At 39.2% G+C, this 24,503-nt stretch overlaps 1 protein-coding gene across 3 annotated transcripts in view; it reads right to left on the bottom strand.

Moving 5' to 3' along the window:
• Window positions 1-4,021: 4,021 nt before the first annotated feature.
• The window catches only part of stim2b (stromal interaction molecule 2b), a 45,447-nt gene continuing 24,965 nt past the window's right edge, over window positions 4,022-24,503 (bottom strand). For 2 of the 3 annotated variants that reach the window (XM_069672320.1, XM_069672322.1), the window contains 10 exons: window positions 17,001-17,112; window positions 15,760-15,871; window positions 14,741-14,856; window positions 14,463-14,640; window positions 14,190-14,367; window positions 13,929-14,090; window positions 8,840-8,940; window positions 8,006-8,244; window positions 7,317-7,557; window positions 4,022-6,228 (listed from right to left, as the gene is read on the bottom strand). In XM_069672320.1, coding sequence (XP_069528421.1) covers window positions 5,655-6,228; window positions 7,317-7,557; window positions 8,006-8,244; window positions 8,840-8,940; window positions 13,929-14,090; window positions 14,190-14,367; window positions 14,463-14,640; window positions 14,741-14,856; window positions 15,760-15,871; window positions 17,001-17,112 — 2,013 coding nt within the window. In that variant the 3' untranslated portion in view covers window positions 4,022-5,654. The remainder of the gene's footprint in view (window positions 6,229-7,316; window positions 7,558-8,005; window positions 8,245-8,839; window positions 8,941-13,928; window positions 14,091-14,189; window positions 14,368-14,462; window positions 14,641-14,740; window positions 14,857-15,759; window positions 15,872-17,000; window positions 17,113-24,503) is intronic. The other variant, XM_069672321.1, reaches the window with a different exon arrangement.

The following is a 24,503-nucleotide window of genomic DNA, read 5'->3' as shown; positions in this document are numbered from 1 at the left end:
ATTTTCCATTTTGTGTCCACCTGAAAAATGTAAGTTCAATATTCACCCTTCTTTTAGCTCTGATTTAGTCTCCACCACCTCATGAGGGCAACCTATGGTGCTTTAGCCCCTAAATGCTCAACTAGCTAGTCGCAAATTTTAGCTGTCATTTGGTGCTGAACAGGAAGTGAACCATTTATTATAATGAGTCACTACAAACACTTTTCATTGTATTTTTTTTTTTACATTGTTGACAAAAATATTTACAGGTGCAGCTTTAAGTTGGTCTGAAACACAGTAACATACAGTAAAACCTGCTGAATCATGCCTTAAAGAAGCCTCATTAAAACTAGCTCAAGTTTTTTCGCTGCAGAATCACCACAGTCCCGCCTGTTAGGGCTTCATCATACTGCACCACAAACTGGTGTCTGGAGTTTTGGAGCAGAAATATTAAATTCCAACGAGCACTTCTGGTGCCAAAGCTGACTTTTTATCGGTCCCAGTCTGGGTAAACATGGCTGCTAACATCGTGACCTACACACTCTGCGCTGTTTTTCTCAGTGTCTCTTGTGTTATTTCTTCATTTACATCAATTTTAAAGAACTAATTTATTTCCCTCTTTTCCTCATTTTTCTGTGCTGCCCTTTTATAATTCATTCCTGTACTCCGTCCCTTCTGAAAACAGTCCACCTCTTCTTGCACATGAAAAAGGTAGAAGCAGGCCCCAGCAGGTCACAGTGCATTAACCACACTAATAAAGCCATTACACTGCACTGGAATGGGATCCAAACGAGAGAGGCAGAGGGTGTGGAGTGATGGGGATAAAGAAAGCAGAGAGGCAGGTTTTGGCAGAGAGGAGAGTGAGACTGACGCACAGTGGCAGGCTGGGTAAAGCCGCACTGATGCACGCTCACTTTACGTATATATGCTTTGCCTTTAAGCCCCTCTCTCTCTGTCTCTTCATTACCTTTCCTAGCAGCATTCATTAAGGAGACGATCTGCCATCTTCTTGCATCACCTTCTGCTTCTCTTCCCGAGCATTAGCACCATTGTGGGGCCAATTATCACACTGCGGTGCTGTTCGGGGGCCATAAATATCCACAGCATGTCCCCAACCTGCAACCTGCTCCTGTAAGGGAAGAGAGGCGGGAAGGAGGAGGAGGATGTGGGACAAAAGGAGCAGCTGGATGCTGTTTTAAATGTGCTGCTGCAGAATCAGATCACAGTGAGGTGTTGGTTGGAGAGAGAAGCGTTTTAAGAATGTGAAACAGGGATGTCACAGCAATTTATAACTCAGTATTAGTCTGTAACACAAGTTACACAAGAACAAGTACGGAATTCAGATTAAGCTTTGCACCACTTGGTTATATAAGGTCTTTGAATGGGAAGTTTTCCAACAAGCGTCCAATGTAATATTTTTGATGTACAGCCACAGTAAATGGACAAAAGTATGTGGACACACAAAAATTTGTTTTGTTTTTTTCCTGGATGTTTTTTTTCCCAAGATTTTTTCTTGAAAAAAAAAAATTAAAAAGTGAAAAAAAATCTTCCAAAAAAAAAAACATTTTGGAAGAAAAAATCTTGAAAAGAAATAAAATCTTCAAAAAAAAAAAGAAAAAATGTGGAAAAACAATCTTCAAAAAAAAAAACATTTTGGAAGATTTTTTTTCTTTTCAAGATTTTTTTTTTTCCGTTACGTTTTTTTTTTCTTTGAAAATCATGAAAAGGGTTTTTTTCTTTTCAAGATTTTTTATGGGCAGTGCCTTTATTAGATAGGATAGTCAAGCTGGACAGGAAATGTGGTGAGGAGAGAGGGGGGTTGGACATGCGTCAAAGCGCCACCAGTCGAAAACCCACGGCCGATGCGTCAAGGACTTTGCCTCTGTGCGTGGGGCGCCTGCTCTACTGCCTAAGCTAAACCAGCGCCCCTTTTCTGGAAACTTCGAAAGTCACTATTATTGTCAAGTGTTTTATTGAGTGCACTGTAACATTAAGAATACTCTTGATCACAACCAACAACCCAAAACCAAAACTTGAAAACCAGGCATGCATACATTTATATATGCATACATATTAACCATGGCCAAAAGTATGTGGACACTCAAGATGTGATTGATTTTGAATGCCTTATTCCACAACAGAACTTGTATAACTTAATACAGTATATGACATTTAAAGCTTTGTAGTTTTTCTTCATTTATAATAATTACTGCAGGATTTGGTTTCAATTTGTTGCTTTGGACTATGTGCAGTTTTGTTACAAGATGGTGCTTGTATTTCAGGAATGCTACATTTACACTACATTGCATTGTTGGTGTTTTAAATTGAAGCTTTTGTACAGCAGCTTATTTTTATCTGTCTGCGTTTGTGTCTATGATTTTGATATAATGTTTTTATTAAGCTTTTAAGTGTCAGAGGGGATGTGAAATGATATGTTGGCTAATACTAGGTGCAGGAAAGCTCTTATTGTTAAACTGAGTAAGTAAGATAAACCTGGACTCAGTATGAACATAATACACTTACACATACTTAAGAGAAAGAAACTGTCTTCTGGGCTGCAGGTTTCTGTCAGGGAGTGGCTGCTGTGGTCTGTTTCCTCTGGAGCTCTGCTGACACCATGTGACCATCACAGGTACTGCACCTTTAACACCGGGGTCTAATAAGGCGGGTCTGTGAGAGAGGCTGGGATTTGTTGCTGTGTACAGTAGAACCCAAACAACACATTCATCACCGGCAGACGTCCCCGCTCCTCTCCCAGCGTGCCGAATTGATGAACCATCAACACAAGTTTCATCACGTTCACTTTATATTGATAAAGCAATCATGCATGCTTTTTCTTCTGTGCATCACGCTTTCCCCCCACTCTGAAGACAAATGGGGTGTCAGGATGAGACTTTTCCCCACACTTCTGCACTCGACACACAGACGGCCGGGACGGTTTTCTTTAGAAGATCTAAGCTGCAGAGAAAGTAGATCCTTTGGGTCCTTTTATCTGAAGAAACGTGAATTATATCGATTTTTTTTTTTTTTTTAATTTTCCCTCATTTATGAGCATTCTTGGGATAAAAAAAAACATAAATACCAATGAATATATAGATGACGAGTGTAGAGCAAAAATAATATAGAGGAGGATGTGATAATTTAAGGCTTTTTCAAGTTTCATATCCTTACTAATTATAGGTTTTTTTGGCTGTTTTTTGCACCAAACAAACACTTTGACAACATTATTTTGGACTAAAAAAATGTTGTGTTGTTTGTTTTTTACTAAATAAATAAAAAAAATAATATTTGGTTGTAATTTAGTGGAAAGAGGTACACTCTCAAACGAGCGACCAAGCTATCCTGACTTTTGGTCCGCAGTTAAGGTCAATTACAGCCAAACACTACATTTCCCATGATGCAACTTGATAGAATCTCCCATTAGGTTATTTTTTTCCAAGACTTTAAAGAACTCCCGAAAGAGACGCATACTGTATTTATGGGATGAAAACTACTACTTATGACAAAACAATCAGCGCAGTAGCAATGTTATCCTTTAGATCCATGGCTCTCAACTGGTGGGTCGGGACCCAAAAGTGGGACGCAAAGCTGTTTACAGTGGGTCCCCGATGTGTGCTTGAAAACAAAAAACGTTGTGGCCAAAAGTCTTTGTTGCGCTTTTATTTTGAAGGACATTGGTTTCCTATGACGTGCGTGCAGTAGTAGTGTAGTTTATTCACACTCGATGTATCCACTGATTGGGTAATCCCAGCTACAGTTACATTCTTGAAACTTGATGAGCCCTGCTGTAGTTTCATTTATGTTGCAAATGTTTTCTGTTGAAAACAGGCTGCTAATTGAATAAATTGTAGAGGGAATATGTTCTTCTGATGCAGTGTATGAGTGGTTAAAAAATTTGGGTCACGTTCATCATTGAAGAGGCTAGACCAGTTGAGAACCACTGCTTTAGATGTTGGCACCATGTGGCCATCGCTGGAACTGCGCTTTTAAATGGAACTTTTAAATAATTAACACAGCAGCAAACACGACTCTGAAACATGTCCAATGCCTCCATTTTTTTATTAATTCTTCTACAGTATACAAATATTCACACACAAAATGTTCTCAAAAAACCCCTAATGTCTCGTAAACATTCGTTTTCTCCTCGTCTTGAAGTTCGGTCTTCCGTTTCCTTCATTGTGTGTGCTGTATTGCCACGACCTTCCAAATATATATATATTTATTTTATGCTTTAAAAACAGAGGCCACTGGATCCTCGTCCATCGTCCCCCTTAACATTTCCTCATGTCGCAGCGACAGCAGGTCCAGGATGAAGGGAAGAAGGCAGAAATCACAGTGTGAAGCAGGAGTCTTGACATCAGTGCGCTCGGTGGCGGCCCAGAGGTGAGGAAGGGGGAACAGGTTGGGGGGGGGGGGGGCGTATTGCATGGGTCGGCTTCGAGCTTAGTGTGTGTTTGTGGAGGATGTATGGATCAGATCTGGATCAAATAGTTCTGTTGTTTTTCACATGTAAGCCTTAGTGTTTGAAAAGCCGGGACACAGATGTAAGAGGCCACATCGTCGGCGTAGAGTCGGAAGCAGACAGGACATTCCTGCGACTGTCTTTGACTTCCTGGTGCTCGTGTACTCCAAATATGGCACAAAAAGAATCATCTGCACAGGCAATTTGACCAAAATCCGGCTGTGACACCACATTCTTCAGGGTGTTTAAGACAAAAAGAAGGACACGGCATGTTGGCGTGGCTACAGTTAACACACTTTATCAAGTAATAAGGGACAGCGAGAGTACAGGGGACATGACTGGTGTGGGTTAATCTGCATATTCAATAAACTTTCTTCAAACCCCCACCAATATAAATCTATTTTAAAAACATCTATAAGAACATAATGTGAAAACAAAGTATATATATATTTATATATATCGAGATGTACATAAGCAGCAGCATTGGAGACGCGTCACATAATTTTGGCTCTAGATTCATCTGCTGCGTCTCCACTGCTGCCGCCCATGTACCCCTCTCATCTCTATAGTTTTATTCAATATGTACTCCGCAAGCAGCGGCTCTTTCCCAAAATACCAGGAAAGCAGTAGTGCAACAAACTTTTAGCAGGGTTTTTTTTTTGTTTCAGAGGAAGTTAATCAAGTAGTTTCGACTTCGTAAGATGCAATCCATGATTTGAAACGGGGAGACATAGTTAAAGTTTAGAGAGAAATGCTGCCGTCGCTACTGGAGGTGCGATTTCGACTTTCAGTAAGGACAGCAAACGTTAATCTTTGACATTGTGTGCTTAAGAATACATCTATGGACTGCACCCTTTTTTCAAACCAAACAGAAGACAGTGAGGAGGTTATGATTTTTTTTTTTGCTGTCTGGATGACAACTATCATGACCTTTTGACCTTTCATTGACTTTTCCTTGACCTTTGCAGGTTTCCCCACGAGGCTATGAGTGAGCTAAATAAAAAGGCATTATTGAAAAATAAGGCTACCAGTCCGAGGCGTTCCTTTAAAGGCACCCAGACTGAGCTACATTCCATCTTCGACAAAAAAACAAGAAAATAGGAGAGAAAATGAAATGTTTTAGCTTACAGTGATGTCCATTTTTTTAGTATAAGGGCTAAAACAACTCGTTATATTTTATCTCTCTCTCACACACTATCTCACTCTGCAAGTTTTATTTTTTCTTCTTAAATAAGCTTTTGATTTTAGACGAGGAGCGCTTGATTTTCTCTCCATTGTCGCTGGAGTCCTGGGAGGAGGTGCTCAGGAGCTTGTAATCCCTTCCCATGCTCCGGCCCTCCGAGTCCAGGGAGGTGAGGGACGGGTAGCGCCCCACGTTGGGGAGCATGCTGGCGGGCAGCTGGCCGAAGCTGTACGACTTCTCCAGGATGCCGTTGTATATGCCTTTACCCGTCGGGGAGGTGGCGCTCCCCTGCGAGAAGGTGGCGCTCTGGGACTCGGGGATAATGCGGGTGAGGTCAGGCGAGCCTCTGTGTGCAAACGGGTGGTGCTCCAAAGCCGGGGAAGGGGAAGTGGAGGGCGGGCCGGAGGGCGTGGTTGCCGGGGTGGGAGGCAGAGGAGGAGGCGTTGAGTCCCTGAGACTGCTGCTGCTGCTGCTGCTGGTGTGGGTGGAGGAGGTGGCAGGAGTGGAGGCGGGGAGCTCCGGGCTCTGGCTGAATAGCAGCAGCTCCTCACGGGAGATCTTGCGGTACGGTGCGGTATCAGAGCTGCCGTCCTGAGTCGGATCCCTGAGAGGAAGGAGACACAGCAAGGTCAGACGATGTAAACACTGATGAACACGTTACTAATTTATTATGAAATCAAATTAACCTTTCTAATATGTTTGCTCCTGTTATTACGTTAAAAAAGGATGAAAGCTGATGTATCTTAAATATCAATATCGGCATTAAGTATCCAGTATCAGCAAAAATGCTGTCGCTTTAATCTATGATAAACTCCTTAATAAAGCTGCGCTTAATCACACTGTCAAAGTCTCTGGGCATATAATGACGGAGCCATTTACTCTGTAGTCCGCTGTGTGCTCTGTACACACTGCACAGAGGGCAGTAGGTAGTGGGCGGGGGCGGGGTGTCAATAGAGGCCCAAAAGCAAATAGGTAAACCTGACCCTGTGGGGATTACGTCTGTCAGCAAATACCTATCCGAGTCTGTGATAGTTCTAGATCGAGCGCATAGTGTGGCTCTGCATGCAGATGGCTGCAAACTTTTTAGTGTGCATAGGGTAATATGATGTCTGTTTTTAATATAAAACAGTTTGCACAATTCGTAAGGCCTTACTGCATCAGACTGCAAAACCAAAACTTCAACTGTTGCTTTACGGATGAATTAGTAAAGCAAATTAGAGCAAAAGTGCAGACGTAAAGTGGAGACGAGCAGAGCCCGACCAATCGATCAGTCAGAAGATATTTATCGTGCCGATATCGGCCAATCAAAGATATATCAGTATCAGTATGTTGTCTGATATGAGCCAATGCAAAAACTTTAGAATTCCACACTAGCATTATCCTTTAATGAAGTTATTTTTTAAAGAAGCAGCCTTCAGAGTATATCGGTGCACAATCCACAAAATTCACTTTATCAGCTGCAATATCGGTAAATTTTTCCCTTTGAAAATCGGTATCTATATCTGTGCAAAAAATCCCAGATCGGGCACGCTCTAGAGATTAAATCTTATTTGTGTTTTGGCATTAACTTATCATGTAGCACCATGTGGAGGTAAATTCATGCATCCTCCACTTACTTCAGAGCACCCACCAACCGAAGCACCATTTAACCCCCAAGCTGAAAGCATCAGTGTGTAAGTCTGGATAAAACACCTGTGAGTCCAAACTGTATAACCATTCCGCGGCGTTCCGGCCACCGCTACATACCCCCTCCTATCCGAGCTGAACATGATATGTTCGTCGTCGGCCTCGGGGCGATAGGAGAGGGAAGAGCTGGCCATGGAGAGCAGGTCAGGGTCCGGGGACATCAGCGAGGACTGCGGGCTGAGCAGACTCCGGCGGGAGCGGCACAGGCTGCTGCTGCGGGTCAGCGGGGGCCGGATCATTGTGGTCGCTGGCGGGAAAAGAAAAGGTGATGCTATGATTAATTTCTGTACATATTTAGATTTGTATTGTCAAAAAGGTATAGATATGGTTTCTATGATTGTAAGTGGTTCAGTAACTATGTTCCTAATACATGATGTGTTTTTATCAATGGTCATGAGTTAAAATGAAATATAAGCCAATATGGTGTACCTCAAGGATCCATACTAGGCCCATTATAATTTCTTATGATTTGTGCAGTTCCATTCCTTTTCATTAACTTTTTTCTCATTTATTATCCAGAAGTCTCTTTTCATTTTACTTGCAGGAATTAAGAAACACAACAGGGGACAAAGTGAGTTTCTGTGTTTGTATCACCTTGTTCGTGTCTTTTGAGGGTGGATTTATAACCCACACGTGTGCTTTTATATTTTCCTCACGTGTTAAATGTTATTTTTGTGTGAGAAAAATAAACTCACTTGTGAACTGCGGAATGATGGGAGGCGTGTCCTCATCCAGGTCGTCCACTCCACCCGCGATGGGATAAGGCGGCACCGAGACCCGCGGCATGACCACCCAGCTGTGGTCTGAGTAGAGGCTGGCCGTCAGGCTCGGCAGCCCTGAGTTATTGACGACAGGGAAGTTGCAAAGCTTCTCGATCTGCTGCCAGCGATGAAGCCGCTCCCTCAGGCACGCTGTCACCTCCGACAAGGCTTTCCTTGGAAAAAAACAGAGACAAATGATGAGGTGGGGCTGTATTTGTACTCTGATCCTGTATTTGATACTGATTTAAGTTCTTGTATCACACCCTGTAAGAGGCCGTCTTCCTTTTGATAAATCAGGATTTAGAAAGTTTTGGCAGACAAGCTGTATTTATTATGATATCAGACTTAAAAGAGAGAACAAAGTCAAATATTCTGCATGGCTGCTTTATGTGATTTCTTCCCTTTTTGGCTTTTAAACACAAAGGATTTCTTCATCTCAGTGCACGGATTATTCAAGAGGTCTGAATATGTTGAATATATCTGGAATAAAAGGTTTGGTTTCTACCGAAGAAAGATAGATAAATAGAATTATGTGGTTGAATGACTGATTTCCCTTCCTCCGTATTGGTATTAAAAAATGACACCAGGACCGTTATCCTGTCCTGTTTTATGTCCTTTTAACCATATGATTGTGTGACAAAGAGATGAGATCAACAGTACTTTTTAAGGACAATGAATTCTCCTGTTGTCACATGTTTGTTTTTACACACATTTAGATATTATTGAAGCATTGACTGCATGTGTGTGGTGGTGTTGTTGTTTTCTTACTTTGCTTCGAGTATTTTGTGGTCCACCTCGTCCAGTGATGAACTGTGGGCTACATGAAGCGTTCCAAACACAGAACTTCTCTTCTTTTTTATTTTCTCTGCCTGTAATTCAAAAACACAAAACATTTAAGAGTTCATATTATTCCTGTAATTTGTCTTTCGATCAAATGTGACTTGCATGTATACACTTGAATAATAAATATATATCATTATTGGCCACACTGGCGTCTTCGGGCCTGACTGCTGAAAGCATGAATTAAGTTACTCTCACAATGAAATAATTATGTCTTAATTCACTGTTGTACAAAAAAACATGAATTTGTTAGAAAATGTTGAAAATGGCTTGAAATTGTTTTTCAATAAAACATGTTATTTTCCTGTGTCACATTTCTTCATTTTTAGCTTAGGCCACTACTTGCTTCCTATCATACTTATACACTGCTACTACTACAAATGACTTTTATACATGCTATGACGTTTTTATGACTTTTTTTGAAATGCTATACTATGAAGTTTTTGTGACTTTATTCGACATGCTATACAATGACGTCTTTATGACTTTTTGTGACATGCTATACTATGACTTTTTTATTAATTTTTCTTATGACATGCTATACTATGACGTTTTTATATACTATGACGTTTTTCTGAATTTTTGTGACATGCTATACTATGACGTTTTTATGACTTTTTTCGACATGCTATACTATGATGTTTTTCAACATGCTACACTATGACCTTTTTCTGACTTTTTTTGACATGCTATACTATGACTTTTTTCTGAATTTTTGTGCCATGCTATACTATGACGTTTTTATGACTTTTTCTGACTTTTTGTGACATGCCATACTATGACTTTTTTATTAATTTTTCTTATGACATGCTATACTATGATGTTTTTCTGACTTTTTGACGTTTTTTTAACTTTTTGTGACATGTTATACTATGACGTTTTTATGACTTTTTCCGACATGCTATACTATGACGTTTTTATGATGTTTTTCGACATGCTATACTATGACGTCTTTATGACTTTTTGTGACATGCTATACTATGACTTTTTTATTAATTTTTCTTATGACATGCTATACTATGATGTTTTTCTGACTTTTTGACGTTTTTTTAACTTTTTGTGACATGTTATACTATGACGTTTTTATGACTTTTTCCGACATGCTATACTATGACGTTTTTATGATGTTTTTCGACATGCTATATTATGACGTTTTTATGACTTTTTCCGACATGCTATACTATGATGTTTTTATATACTATGACGTTTTTCTGAATTTTTGTGACATGCTATACTATGACTTTTTCTGACAATCTACACTATGACGTTGTTATGACTTTTTATGACATGCTACACTATGACGTTTTTATGACTTTTTGTGACATGCCATACTATGACTTTTTTATTAATTTTTCTTATGACATGCTATACTATGATGTTTTTCTGACTTTTTGACGTTTTTTTTTTTACTTTTTGTGACATGCCATACTATGACTTTTTTATTAATTTTTCTTATGACATGCCATACTATGACGTTTTTATGACTTTTTAATGACATGCTATACTATGACGTTTTGTGACATGTTATACTATGACGTTTTTATGACGTTTTTATGACTTTCTGACATGCTATACTATGACTTTTTTAAGAGATGCTATACTATGACGTTTTGTGACATGCTATACTATGACGTTTTTATGACATGCTATACTATGACGTTTTTATATGCTATGATGTTTTTATGACTTTTTATGACATGCTATACTATGACTTTTTTCTGAATTTTTGTGCCATGCCATAAATTTATAAAAAGTCATGTTAAAAAAGTCATAAAAACATCATAGTATAGGATGTAAGAAAAAGTCATAAAACATATTGTAGCATGTCATAAAAAGTAATAAAAAAGTCATAGTATAGCATGTCATAAAAAGTCATAGTGTAGCATGTCATAAAATGTCATAAAAAGTCATACAACAGTCATAGTATAGCATGTCAAAAAAAGTCAGAAAAAAGTCATAGTATAGCATGTCAGAAAAAGTCATAAAAACATCATAGTATAGGATGTCATAAAAAGTCATAAAACATATTGTAGCATGTTATAAAAAGTCATAGTATAGCATGTCAGAAAAAGTCATAAAAACATCACAGTATAGGATGTCATAAAAAGTCATAAAACATATTGTAGCATGTTATAAAAAGTCATAGTATAGCATGTCATAAAAACGTCATAGTATAGCATGTCACAAAAAGTCATAGTGTAGCATGTCATATAAAAGTCATAGTATAGCATGTCACAAAAAGTCATAGTATAGCATGTCAGAAAAAGTCATAAAAACATAGTATAGGATGTCATAAAACATATTGTAGCATGTTATAAAAAGTCGTAGTATAGCATGTCAGAAAAAGTAATAAAAAAGTCATAGTATAGCATGTCAGAAAAAAGTCATAGTATAGCATGTCATAAAAAAGTCATTGTATAGCATGTCATAGAAAGTAATAAAAAAGTCATAGTATAGCATGTCATAAAAAGGTCATTGTATAGCATGTCATAAAAAGTCATAAAAACATCATAGTATAGGATGTCATAAAAAGTCATAAAGCATATTGTAGCATGTTATAAAAAGTCATAGTATAGCATGTCAGAAAAAGTAATAAAAAAGTCATAGTATAGCATGTTATAAAAAGTCATAGTATAGCATGTCAGAAAAAGTAATAAAAAAGTCATAGTATAGCATGTCAAAAAAAGTCAGAAAAAAGTCATAGTATAGCATGTCAGAAAAAGTCATAAAAACATCATAGTATAGGATGTCATAAAAAGTCATAAAACATATTGTAGCATGTTATAAAAAGTCATAGTATAGCATGTCATAAAAAGTAATAAAAAAGTCATAGTATAGCATGTTATAAAAAGTCATAGTATAGCATGTCATAAAAAGTCATACAACAGTCATAGTATAGCATGTCAAAAAAAGTCAGAAAAAAGTCATAGTATAGCATGTCAGAAAAAGTCATAAAAACATCATAGTATAGGATGTCAGAAAAAGTCATAAAACATATTGTAGCATGTTATAAAAAGTCATAGTATAGCATGTCATAAAAACGTCATAGTATAGCATGTCAAAAAAAGTCAGAAAAAAGTCATAGTATAGCATGTCAGAAAAAGTCAGAAAAACATAGTATAGGATGTCATAAAAAGTCATAAAACATATTGTAGCATGTTATAAAAAGGCATAGTATAGCATGTCATAAAAAGTAATAAAAAAGTCATAGTATAGCATGTTATAAAAAGTCATAGTATAGCATGTCATAAAAAGTCATACAACAGTCATAGTATAGCATGTCAAAAAAAGTCAGAAAAAAAGTCATAGTATAGCATGTCAGAAAAAGTCAGAAAAACATCATAGTATAGGATGTCAGAAAAAGTCATAAAACATATTGTAGCATGTTATAAAAAGTCATAGTATAGCATGTTATAAAAAGTCATAGTATAGGATGTCATAAAAACGTCATAGTATAGCATGTCACAAAAAGTCATACTGTAGCATGTCATATAAAAGTCATAGTATAGCATGTCACAAAAAGTCATAGTGTAGCATGTCATATAAAAGTCATAGTATAGCATGTCACAAAAAGTCATAGTATAGCATGTCACAAAAAGTCATAAAAACATCATAGTATAGGATGTCATAAAAAGTCATAAAACATATTGTAGCATGTTATAAAAAGTCATAGTATAGCATGTCAGAAAAAGTAATAAAAAAGTCATAGTATAGCATGTCATAAAAAAGTCATAGTATAGCATGTCATAAAAAAGTCATTGTATAGCATGTCATAGAAAGTAATAAAAAAGTCATAGTATAGCATGTCATAAAAAAGTCATTGTATAGCATGTCAGAAAAAGTCATAAAAACATCATAGTATAGGATGTCACAAAAAGTCATAAAACATATTGTAGCATGTTATAAAAAGTCATAGTATAGCATGTCAGAAAAAGTAATAAAAAAGTCATAGTATAGCATGTCATAAAAAAGTCATAGTGTAGCATGTCATAAAAAAGTCATTGTATAGCATGTCATAGAAAGTAATAAAAAAGTCATAGTATAGCATGTCATAAAAAAGTCATTGTATAGCATGTCATAGAAAGTAATAAAAAAGTCATAGTATAGCATGTCACAAAAAGTCATAGTGTTGCATGTCATAAAAACGTCATAGTGTAGCATGTCATAAAAACGTCATAGTATAGCATGTCGAAAAAAGTCACAAAAACATCATAGTATAGCATGTCAAAAAAAGTCATAGTATAGCATGCCATAAAAAGTCAAAGTATAGCATTGCACAAAAAGCCAGAAAAAAGTCATAGTATAGCATGTCATGAAAAGTCAGAAAAAAGTCATAGTATAGCATGTCAGAAAAAGTCATAAAAACATCATAGTATAGGATGTCATAAAAAGTCATAAAACATATTGTAGCATGTTATAAAAAGTCATAGTATAGCATGTCATAAAAAGTCATAAAAACATCATAGTATAGGATGTCATAAAAAGTCATAAAACATATTGTAGCATGTTATAAAAAGTCATAGTATAGCATGTCATACAAAAGTCATACAAAAGTCATTATAGCATGTCATAAAAAGTCATACCACTATCATACCAATATACTACTGACATAATACCAATATACTATGACTACTATAACAGGCCTACTACTGCATTGCACTGCCTTTATACATCACAGGTTGTCTTAGAAAGCAGACACTGCACTGAGCACTCCCTGCAGCCCAGCTGTGGTGTGAATATTGGCGGTAGCAGTAAACATGAATTATGGCTCTTTGACGATGTGAAGCCAAAATGGGAAGATAGCAAGGCACAGCTCCATGTACTTCAGTTTCTGACTGGCAATATAAAAAGTGGGTAGGATCTAATTCTTCAGGTTTCAACAGCCAGGACAAAAAAAGAAAATGTAATCTATTTTCTCTTTTAATGTACCCACTCAACACCTAATGGAATGTGTAAAACAAAGCTAACCAACCCTACTTATAGTATAATGAAGGAAAGAACAAATGACTGATTCTACCTCATCTTTGGCGACGCAGAGCTGAAACTCGGCGCTCTGTTTCTTGATGTTGTAGTATTGAACCTCCACCTCGTGTGTGAGCTGGAGCCACTTCTGAAGAGCTTCAGGCACCGACCGCTCTGACTGCATCTCCTTCTCTGCTCGCTTTAGAGCCTTACGCACCTACCAAGGGAAAAATTCCATGTGTTTTAGCAACTGTTATAAATATGTTCATTCAAAAGAGTCAAATAAGGCGGTAACAGGTATTGTGGGAGGCCGTACCTGTACTAGCTCCTCCTCTGCGTATTTGAGGCGGCTCAGTTCACACTCAGCACCTTCTCGTAGCTCTCGGAGCCTGTGAGCCTCTGTTTTGGCCCCGGTGATCTCGTCCCTCATCTTCTGCTCGAGGTTCTGCTTCTCCACGGCCACCGTCCTGTTCTCCTCCTGAGCCTTTTCCAGCCTGAGAGGAAAGAAAGTGGAAAACAAACAGATGAAGCTGGAGAAGGAAGTGGAATTCTAAGCTCCATCATCATCTCGTTATATATGTGCTCCTACCGGCTCTGGAGGTCTAAGAGGCTCTGCTCAGCATTCTGCAGGCTCTCCAGGTCCTTCATCATCTGAGAGATGTGCACTTTGCTGGACTTGTTCTGCACGTAGGCAAACCAGCAGCCTCCCACGCCAATCACTATGGAAACCATTAGGACAAAGTCCTTCATCCAGTTATGTTGTGGACCTGCAGAGGGATGGACAGGCAGGAGAAGAAGATGGGTGACTTTGGCAATACTGTGTTTTTCATCCAAGTTTTCTGGCAGCAAAAATGGTTGCATACTTACGGAGAGGAGGGCCAAAGAGCACAGCGTCTAGTGCCTTTAAATTTAGCTTTTGTTTATGCCGCTGGTCTAATATCTTTAGCTGCATCGACATAAACGACGGTTCATTCGCCGCCATTCTGAAATATGGAGAAGAAGTAGAAACAAGTATTAGTGAAGAGTGAGTTTTTAAATGTGTCTTTTGTGTACAGAAAGGAATATAAGACAAAAAGGGAAGTTTAAAATAACCAGTGTGAGTTAGAATAATTTAATCTTATATTTCAATACACAATAGGGATGTTTTTCAGCACAAGGATTAAAAGATCTGATGTGAATTAACCTCCATCTTAAAGGGCTCAGACAACATGGCAGCCTGCTGAAACTGAACCCCCTCTCTGTGACATCACTTCATGAGTCAGCGCTCATCAGCCCCGCGGAGTAACACGAAACCCCTTAATAGCCCTCCACCCGACCCCCACCCCGCTGTCTACTCATGCCGTACATGCAGTTTGCAGCGCGTCACATTCCACAAGTGTCCCACGGACGTCCGAGCCTCGCCTGTAACGTCGACACTCAGACTAGTTGTCAAAGATTTCTTCTTCACTGTGATGTAGGAAGTTTTGTGGGTGCGTTTTCTGCACTTTTAAAAGATATATCAGTCATTGCACTCAATGTACAATAATAAAAATAAATACTTTATTATGGTGCGAAAAGAGAGAAAGAAGGCACTAAAGGAAAGAATCAACCTGTTTCAGTGTTATTTCTCCTTGTGTTGCTTTTTACAACCAGCAGTGGGCAGCATTTAACAGAGTAATGAAAACTAAAGCTGCCTTTGGGGATTGTAACAAACACTATAATAGTGTTACTGTTCATAAACACACTCCACTGCACATGAAAGGCAAAGACAGACAAGCACGACTTAATGAGAGACAATGATATAAAACATATCATAAAACGGACAAACAGGATTCACTGCACAGACGAGTTGTTTTAATGTGTGTTGCTCCTGTGAAGTGAGCATGAGGCGTTTGAGGTTTACTCACCGAGGTAAAGTGTTCCCTGTGACCCGGAAGTCCCGGAAGTTCTTCTCGTACTGCGGCAGCTCCACCGACTCCTTCAGCCACTGCACCGAGTCCTCCACCGTCCAGTTGTGGACTGATCGAGGAGAGAGAGGAGGCGAGAGATTAGAAACATCTACTTTACTGTTCAGACATTTTCCTGTGATTAAAGGACCCGCAGTTAAAATCACTCCAAGTACAGAAGTATGATTCCTGTATCTGTCTGTGATGGATTATACACGCGATATATACTGGGGGTTTGACCCCTCTAAAAGGTCACAACGCAAGCATGAAGGTCGGTGTGATAATCAATTCTCTGAAAAGAATAAAGAAGTTCTGCTGCACAACTTTACATCCTTTTTTTTACTTTTAATGTCAAAGTTTTTATTTAGTTATGTTTGTGACCAAAGGACTGCAGACGAAAACGAGCTTTAAGCTAACTTAGGTAACATGAAACGTTTATATTTAATATTGTACACGGTCCCTTTACAATAAAAATGTATAAAATAAATGCATTCATCTCTGTAAGATTTGAAATGAAAATAAAGCACATGAACCACAGGTTTAACAAATACCTCATGGTTTTACACGTCAGACCTTTTTCCTGCAGAGTGTGTATTTATTTTTAACGCTGAGGTAGCATGTTACGAACTTGTTCCAAAAGCTCTTCACATATTTTAGCAGTTATAAACAAACACGGGCACATGCTGGCTGAGAATGACAGATTGGGGCGTGCGTTTGAAGACGAGCCACTGATTTGTTTTTTAAAAGAAATGTTGTCCCCATGTGGAATTCAAATCAGAGAAGGAGTAGGAGAAGGAAGCAGCTATTTGAAGATTAAATCAAAGGTGTTTACGGGGGAAGTTTGTGGGACGAAGGTGAAAATAAAAAGCACTTTCCCATGAGCGGACATTAAGTAATAGATTGCACTTCATTCTGGGTAGTTATTCCCTCAAGTGTGCACCCTTCTTCGCTCCCTCCATTCGGCCCTTCGAGTGTCAGGTTCGCAGAAGTCCACTTGAGCTTTCAGAGAAGTTGAAAGTCACTTAAGGTGCCGACAAGGATTCTCCCACAGGCTTGTTGAACCAGTACATCAGCCTGTCAGACGGATGTTGCACCACACCTGTGTCATGTGATGTGGTGAATTTATACAGACTAGGGAGGGTAAAAGGGCTTTATATTTCTTCCATCATTTTATTTTCTTAAGCACATCTGCTTTGTTTTACCTTCAGAGGTTTTCCAGCCCTTCCACAGCTCCTCCACAGTAATATGCTGGTCTTCGTGGTGCAGGTTGCTGTGTTTGTTGGTTTGCTGCTGCTTCATGTCTTCTATTATAAACTACAAAACACAGAGAGACAGAAAAACATAAAGTTCTGTTGTTTTAAATGTGTTTCACATTTAAAAAGTCAGGGGGGATAGAAGGTTTTGCTTGTCAGTGTATGTCCATGTGTGGTTTTGACAGAGCTGTAGAGAGTTGGCTTTGAGTAAAAGTCTAGCTTTGGATCACACACACACAAAGACACACACACTTTCTTTTCTCTCTCCTTTCTTCCTTTTAGGGACTTTGAAAAGAGAAAGAGACCCATGGCGGAGGCGCCGCTTCCACCTGCGTGTGCATGTGTGTGTGTGTTTTTTAGTTTCCGGCTGTCCTCCTTTGGTAGCTCAGAATTAAATGCCCCTGCAGAGAAAGCTTTAGCAAAGGAACCCACCAGAGGATTGCCAGAACACCAGCAGCAGGAACAACAAAGACCGTGGCTGACAACCAAACGCCTCAAAGCATTTGTCGTGTAGTAATATGTGTGTGTGTGTGTGTGGCCTTGGCATAAACTAAAAAGTGATACTTCCTGTCTAATCCTACACCCTACATGCTAATAACTAATTAGCCTCTGATTTTACTGCAGTTAAGTATTATGCTAGCATGCGCAGTCACTTTGATGGGTTATTGTCGCGGCTATATTTTATTAAAATGAATTAAAGGACAAGTTTTCCATGCGCAAAGTTAACACCCAGCTGGTGCTATCCCACATAAAAGGCTAATGATGATTAAAGTGTTAGCTTTAGGAGACACGCCAATGTTACTTTTACATTAGCACTGCTCTCTCGGTACATGACGTACTTACCCGTTATTAAAATGTTAATTAACTTTACTCTTTGATGTGGTTCGTTGTTGTGACTTTGCAGCTACTGCCTCTCAAAGTTAGCTAGCTAAACAGCAGCTAGGCTAACACTACTTATACTGTAACTGGGCGGATAACTTCGAGGCTAATGTTAAGAAAGCTACTTTCTAAACTTTAGCTTTTAAATGTTTTAATATTTATCACTTTATACGGTAAATGTTGACTGACTTTTGAAGCCAAAATTATTTTTCTTAATTGTTGAATGCAACAATCTGATATATTGCCTATAAAAGGGAAGCTAGCAAAAAGATCTGCGGCTAGTTGCTGTTAATCGTTGCTAAGGGACACATAAAGAGAGGCTTAGCTGGGACAATCACTAATAAATATAAGATCACAGAGGAATTAAAAGTTACTGAGTTTTCAACCTAGGTGTTTTAGAGGTTAGCTGAATTAGCTATAGCGCTAGCATGTCCTAGAAACGGTGCTACAAACTCACAGCCTCCTTTTTTGACTCTGGAGTAGAAAATCCAAAACATTCACTCCTTTTCGAATCCCAATTGTTTAAATCAATGAGTTTCACACGTGACTTGATAAAACAGCCGTCCCCGACTCCAACACAGCTTGAAAAGTGTCATGTGCCTGCTTAGACAGGGGTTGTTTCAAAGCTCGACTGCACCAGATCCTTTGAAATAGTCCTGAAAGCATGCAAAGATGGAACAACTGTCTTTATCGTGACACAGACACGCATGTAGACACGGCTGTCATTTTCAACTCCACCAGTGCTTTCACACTTCTTTATGTGTGCACTGAGTCTGAAGGAGTGCTGTGAAACTGACATTTAATACATAATGGCAGTCTGGTGTTGAGAGGCTGCCTGCAATAGAAAAACACTTCCTCTATGATCAAGAAATAGTTTGAAAACGTCTTCAGAGAGATGCACTTCTGGCACCAACTCATGTATATTCTAAAAATCACACACTGAAGAGACGGGAAGGAATGATACTTATGTTGTCACAGTGAAGAAGAATGTGTGCAATGATTGCAGCATTAGCCGCCTCTTACACTGAAGGAATTACTGTAATTGAAGCACAGCAGTAGACGTCCTATAAGGGTAAACAGTATGTGCTAGCTCAGAGTCAACATGATGCAAGCCTGTATTATATCATATAAAGACTGGAAGACGCCCATGTTTCACTCGACTGAATAACACCAGCCTCTGGCACGAGGGTGTGCCAACTTGTGATGTAAAGTGCTTTCAGCAGAAGTCGAGATAGATCTTTGCTAACAAACATTCAACCTGCATGTGACTGCATGTGGCCGGTCATGAGGAAACATAGACGCTGTGGCAATTCAAACAAGACTCAGGTCCGATACTGTGGCTGCTTTGGTTGTTGCTTTTATCCTGCAGACCACAAACTCTGCTGACAATCACTTTGTCTTGAATAAGTACAGCTGGGTTTTAAATGCAGTTGATTAAATATAAATTTATAATCGCATTAGCCTAGCAAGAACAAAAATGTTTGGTTCCCTTGATTGAATTGTTTCTTCGGAACAAGTGGGGCCAATTGCTTTGTAAAAAAAATGTGTATTTTTACAACTTAGCAAAAAAACCCAAACAGTTAGCTTAGCATGATAGCATGCTAACTTTTACCAAATTGCACCAAACTCAAAAAATTGCTTTGTCTGATAGCGATGTCACTATTTTTGCGTGCCATAAACCAAAGTTTTGGATTAAATTGAACTTTTAACCAGATGACTGATGAAAAGTTTAGGGACCACCACATTTTTTGACAACATATCCTGAGGGGAACATGAATGTGGCATAGTAATCTATGTGGCAATATCACAACACATTGTTGCAACATGTCACCGCAAAACACTCAAATGTCGACAGGCTGGTTACGCTTGAGGAAAACCCTAACAATAACCCTAACCCAAGTGGATGCGGTTCATCCCCTGAGAACCATGAATTTCTCTACAAATCGTTTTTTGCCAATCAGTCCAATTTCATTGGATAAGTGACAAAATTTGAGCTGCTGGTGGAGCTGGATGGAAAGTGAGAGCTTCTCCAAAGTCATAAGGATCCATCCTCTCGTCACAATGAATGATTGTAGAAAATTTGATGGCAATCCATCCAAGTTTGTGCAAGACAGAAGGTGTAATAGGAGACATATTCCACTGAATGGATCCAGATTGTTTCTACCATTTGAAGTTATTTTGAAAGGATCACACAGCACAACGTTCTATAATGCAACACATAACACTGGATTATATGTCGACAGTTGTAGGTAGAAACAACAGATTTCTGTCAAACCTTAAACTACGCTATAGAAACTCTTAAACTGTTGCCTCCGTTTACCCGCCTCAAAGGATTTGCAGGGTCTGAAAAGCTCTTTCAGCTCATCAGCAGAGAACAAAATACTCTGAGAAGTCTCACAGCTTTGCCCAGTGTTTTTTTTCTTCCCTCCCTTCACCTTCTTCTTACACAATGCCAATGCAAATGAGTTTTCTCAGTGACGTAAAGCCAGGAACCAAGTAAAGGAACCGACTGACGCTGAGTCACTGCAGAGACCACAATGTGTGCAATGCTATTCAAACAACTGTCTCGCAAAGCCTTTAATGCTCACGGTGCTTTATGACAGGTCCTGCTGGCAAGGATGCAAACTCCAGGGACACTGAGCAGAGCACACGGACAAGGATGTAGAAGTCGTTAAGGATGACTTGTTCTGAAGTTAATACTCAGAAAAGCACAAAAGACGCTTAATTTGAGCAATAAAAGTACTTTTAATCGCTTTAAGTGCCGCTATCTTCGACTTGCGGGCAGGCCGGTGCATCAGTTTTTGCATAATGGTCAAAGACAGCTTTGTGATGCTTTATGGAGTCATATAAATCGTGTGGTGAGAAGATAGGTCACTGTGGCTTCTGTGTTTAGATGATTACAGCCAATTGACATGTCAAAGAAGAAGAAAGTTCTGCAGGAAAAATACAAAAGCTTGTAAACATGACAAAGCTTTAACTCGTCCAGAGCACAAACAGACAATAGCACGTACACGTAGTCTATACGGACGGAGGCCTAGCACAGACAGGGTATGACACACACGCACCAGGACACAAAGACACATTTGTTCTGATCAGATTCCAGATAAGGGGGGAGCTGGCTCAAGTTCGAGACACTACCCATGAGCCCCTGCTCTCTGCAACAGTCCACTGTGACTCACTTGTATGTCTACTGTATCAGTCCATCTGTCCACATCTGCTCATTTAATTTTACTGAGTTATTAATTCCATCCATCATCAGGGAGCCGAGACGATGTGCTTTACCAAACAACCTGCCTGAACATTAATAAAACCTGTAATTGCGATGTTATCTAGGAAGAGGATTATTAGACTGATTTATTGTTATAAATCTCTTAGAAGTTTTGGACAAAAAGTACGCTGCACTTGGAGGTGATTTATGAATGCATGAACTACTTAAAGCGCGACTCGTTTATTTGTATGATAAGATCAGCCTCCTGTTTTTTATGAACTTTTGGAAGGACGCTTGGAAGCCTGTTACTTTGCCTGAGACGGAGCCAGGCTAGTCGGACACACAGCCTGCCGTTGGACGTCTATTTGGAGGACATTTTCCATCCCAACATCACCTCCCAACTGCGCAAGAATTTGATTGAAGATTTAGGTTGTGCAAGAAGCAGGAGTTCAGCCATTTTAATGCTAGCGCTCCCTTCTCAAAGTGCAAATGTTCTTCTGACACTATTTTGCACAGGCACTATTGCTGCACCCTGGGCTAAGATAATGCTAAGCTAATGAACTCCCAGCTCTAGCTCCAAACAAATATATCCGTTTAATCATGCAAACCAAATTAGCAAACTGTTCGATAAATCCTTCCTTCTATAGGTTCTATGTCTCCATTTAAAGTAGCAGGTCATAAATAAAATCTCTCTCTTGAATTATCCCTGAACATTCCCAGACAAGTCAACAAACACCTTCTTGAACCTTCTGAGATTCCTCCTTTCTAAAGATACAACATGGACGCTTCTCGTGCCTCCTTCTCGAGTTTCTTCTGTTCTGAACCGCCGAAACACAACTCGGTCATAAGATGTTTGCACAGAAGTAGAACTTACAAAAGCCTAAATGTTTAAAGTTGCTGTGCACGTTCGAGAAGTAATAATGTTACCACACAGAAGCAGCACCATTGCTGTGACGTGGGTTTAGTTCTTGTCATTTCAAAGTGATGCAACACGATCCAGCCGAGCGTCTTCTTGGCAGGCGGACAGCGCTCAGCCCAGCACCCCGAGGAGAAGACGTGCACCTGCCATCCCCAGTGACTGTGCTCAGCAACAGACCCCCGGACGTCACTCAAACTGGCCCCCCAAGACGACGACACCGGGACTCTCAGGAGTAATCAGAGACAGGATTACGTTTCACGGGATTACAGCTGGATTTGATTCCTAATAAAATTCTTCCAGAGCGGTCAAGTTACAAACGTTTTAGGAGGACAGTAAAAAAGTGATTACTTTTGATTTTGAGGCTATAAATACAAACCGTCACGAGGTTCAGGTTTCTATTTATTTATGATGCAGACGGAGAGGTGAGAAAGATTTGACTGGGACCAACAACAACATTTAAAAACATTTAAATATATTGTATCATGTAATATATTCACACGGCGGCCATTTTCCTCTGACGTCAAGCACAGGGTGGGAAGCTCAAATGCTGATATGATGTGGTGCTGCTGTATTACATATTCGCACTCTGGTAAATTGCTATCATTTTGCTGCTTCCCTAACATAAAACAACATCACTAATTAGGTACTGACAGCTAAGTCACAACAGCTAATGTTAGCATCAAACCAATTTCAAGCTGACCAAGTTTTAGCTAGCCAAAAATAGCAAACATTATATTATATGACCTAGCTAACATTAGCGCTACCTAAAGAACCATATTCACATGCCGGCCATTTTCCTCTGACATCACACTTAGGGCGGGTCAACTGATGTTTGATTGTTGAAACATATTTGATAACTCATTAGCTATGTTTACGCAACAGCTAACGACACCACTTCTTAGCTATCAAGTATGATAGTATAACAAAAATGCTAGCTAGCTATGAGTATCGTTTTGGCTGTCGTTAGCCACTGAATTACAAAAATTTGTGGGGTTTTACCCTGAAATTTTTGCTATCTATTGTCTTTTTTGTTACTGAGCAATCAAACCGTGGATAAATTATAAAACACGTTGCTAGATCATTTCTGATAAAATAATGTACAACTTGGAATACAGCAGTATGACATTGTAACAGCATGTGAGCTTCCCACCCTGGCGAAAAATGGTTGCTGTGTGAATATGGTCAATATTCACACCTTTTCCATCTTATCATGTAACTCTATCAAAGGGAAATGTTAGCTAGCTAATGGTAGCAATAGCTAACTAAAATAATAATGTTAGATACTTACACCTTGTCTATTATCATCTATTGTATCATGTGACACTTTGAAACGGCAGTGTTAGCTTAAAAGAGGTTGTATGCTAGCAGTTCTTTAACCAAAGCTAATGGGCTTATCAAATATGTTTAACTTGAAATAAGTTACCTCAGGATTTTCACTACTTATTATCTTGTCAATGCACTTGTCATTTGTTAGATTCCTTGTGTTCATATGATCTGGAAACCTGGAACATTTTATTCTCACCAAGGCGACTGAATCCAGCAAAAATTGGTTTGATTGCTAACAGTAGCATTCAACCAGAGAGTCGTTCTTCCCCGACCGTCTGCTCCAAACATCAACTTAAAAAGCAGCCGAAGCCCATTTTGTTCAACATCCTCACTGATAACTCCATGATGTGACCTGTCCATGAATACTAAAAAGACCTGTGGCACTTGTTGGCTTCAGTACTTCCTTGTTTGCTCTCCCCGCCTCACCACTCTCCAAAGAGTGTCAATATGTTTAAGTACACATGATAATGGGGGCTCTTTTTGTGCAGAGGCGTTTTAGTGCGCCGGATCGTTTTGCTGCGGTGACCGACGCAACTCATGTAAATGACTCCGTGAACTGTAAATCAGCAGCGTGTTTGTGGTGATATAAACAGTGGGTAGGCCTATACGTGCATGTGAGGATTCATTTCCTTGTTAGTAATAGGGGAATTTTAAGGCTAACCACGTTTTATGTTTCAGTGCTACCAGGTGATTCCCGGGTAAGTGGTTAGGCCACTCTGTATTTGGTTACAGGTTGTACCTGACTCAGACTTTTTCAACCAAATTTCAGGGTAAGTTTAAGATTCTTGGTTCCAGCTTGTGAATTGTTTAATTTCAGGAAAACATTGGAATCGGAATCAAAACAGAAATGTCTTCAAAAACACAGCAAAAGCTTTAAGCATGGGTTGTCTTATAGTGTGGGCAACATATTCATAAATCATGTGCTTTATCTACAAACCCTGACAGGTAAGCCACAAGTGTCACGGCTACCATCTATCACTCATGTCATCTTTACCACCAACAGCACAAGAATCTCCGACACGCAAGTCACGAAAAACAGGATATCCCAAACACGGCTGAAACATTACAAATTCGACCGTCCTGTTGTTGTCCTGAACTTCTCACATTTTGGGGTGAAAGG

This window comes from Semicossyphus pulcher, unplaced genomic scaffold (genome assembly GCF_022749685.1).
Source record: "Semicossyphus pulcher isolate SPU_LCO1_2020_fin unplaced genomic scaffold, fSemPul1.0.p SCAF_21, whole genome shotgun sequence".
Lineage (NCBI taxonomy): Eukaryota > Metazoa > Chordata > Actinopteri > Labriformes > Labridae > Semicossyphus > Semicossyphus pulcher.
The sequence above is the reverse complement of the archived record's forward strand: the minus strand, read 5'-3'. Positions and strand labels throughout refer to the sequence as shown.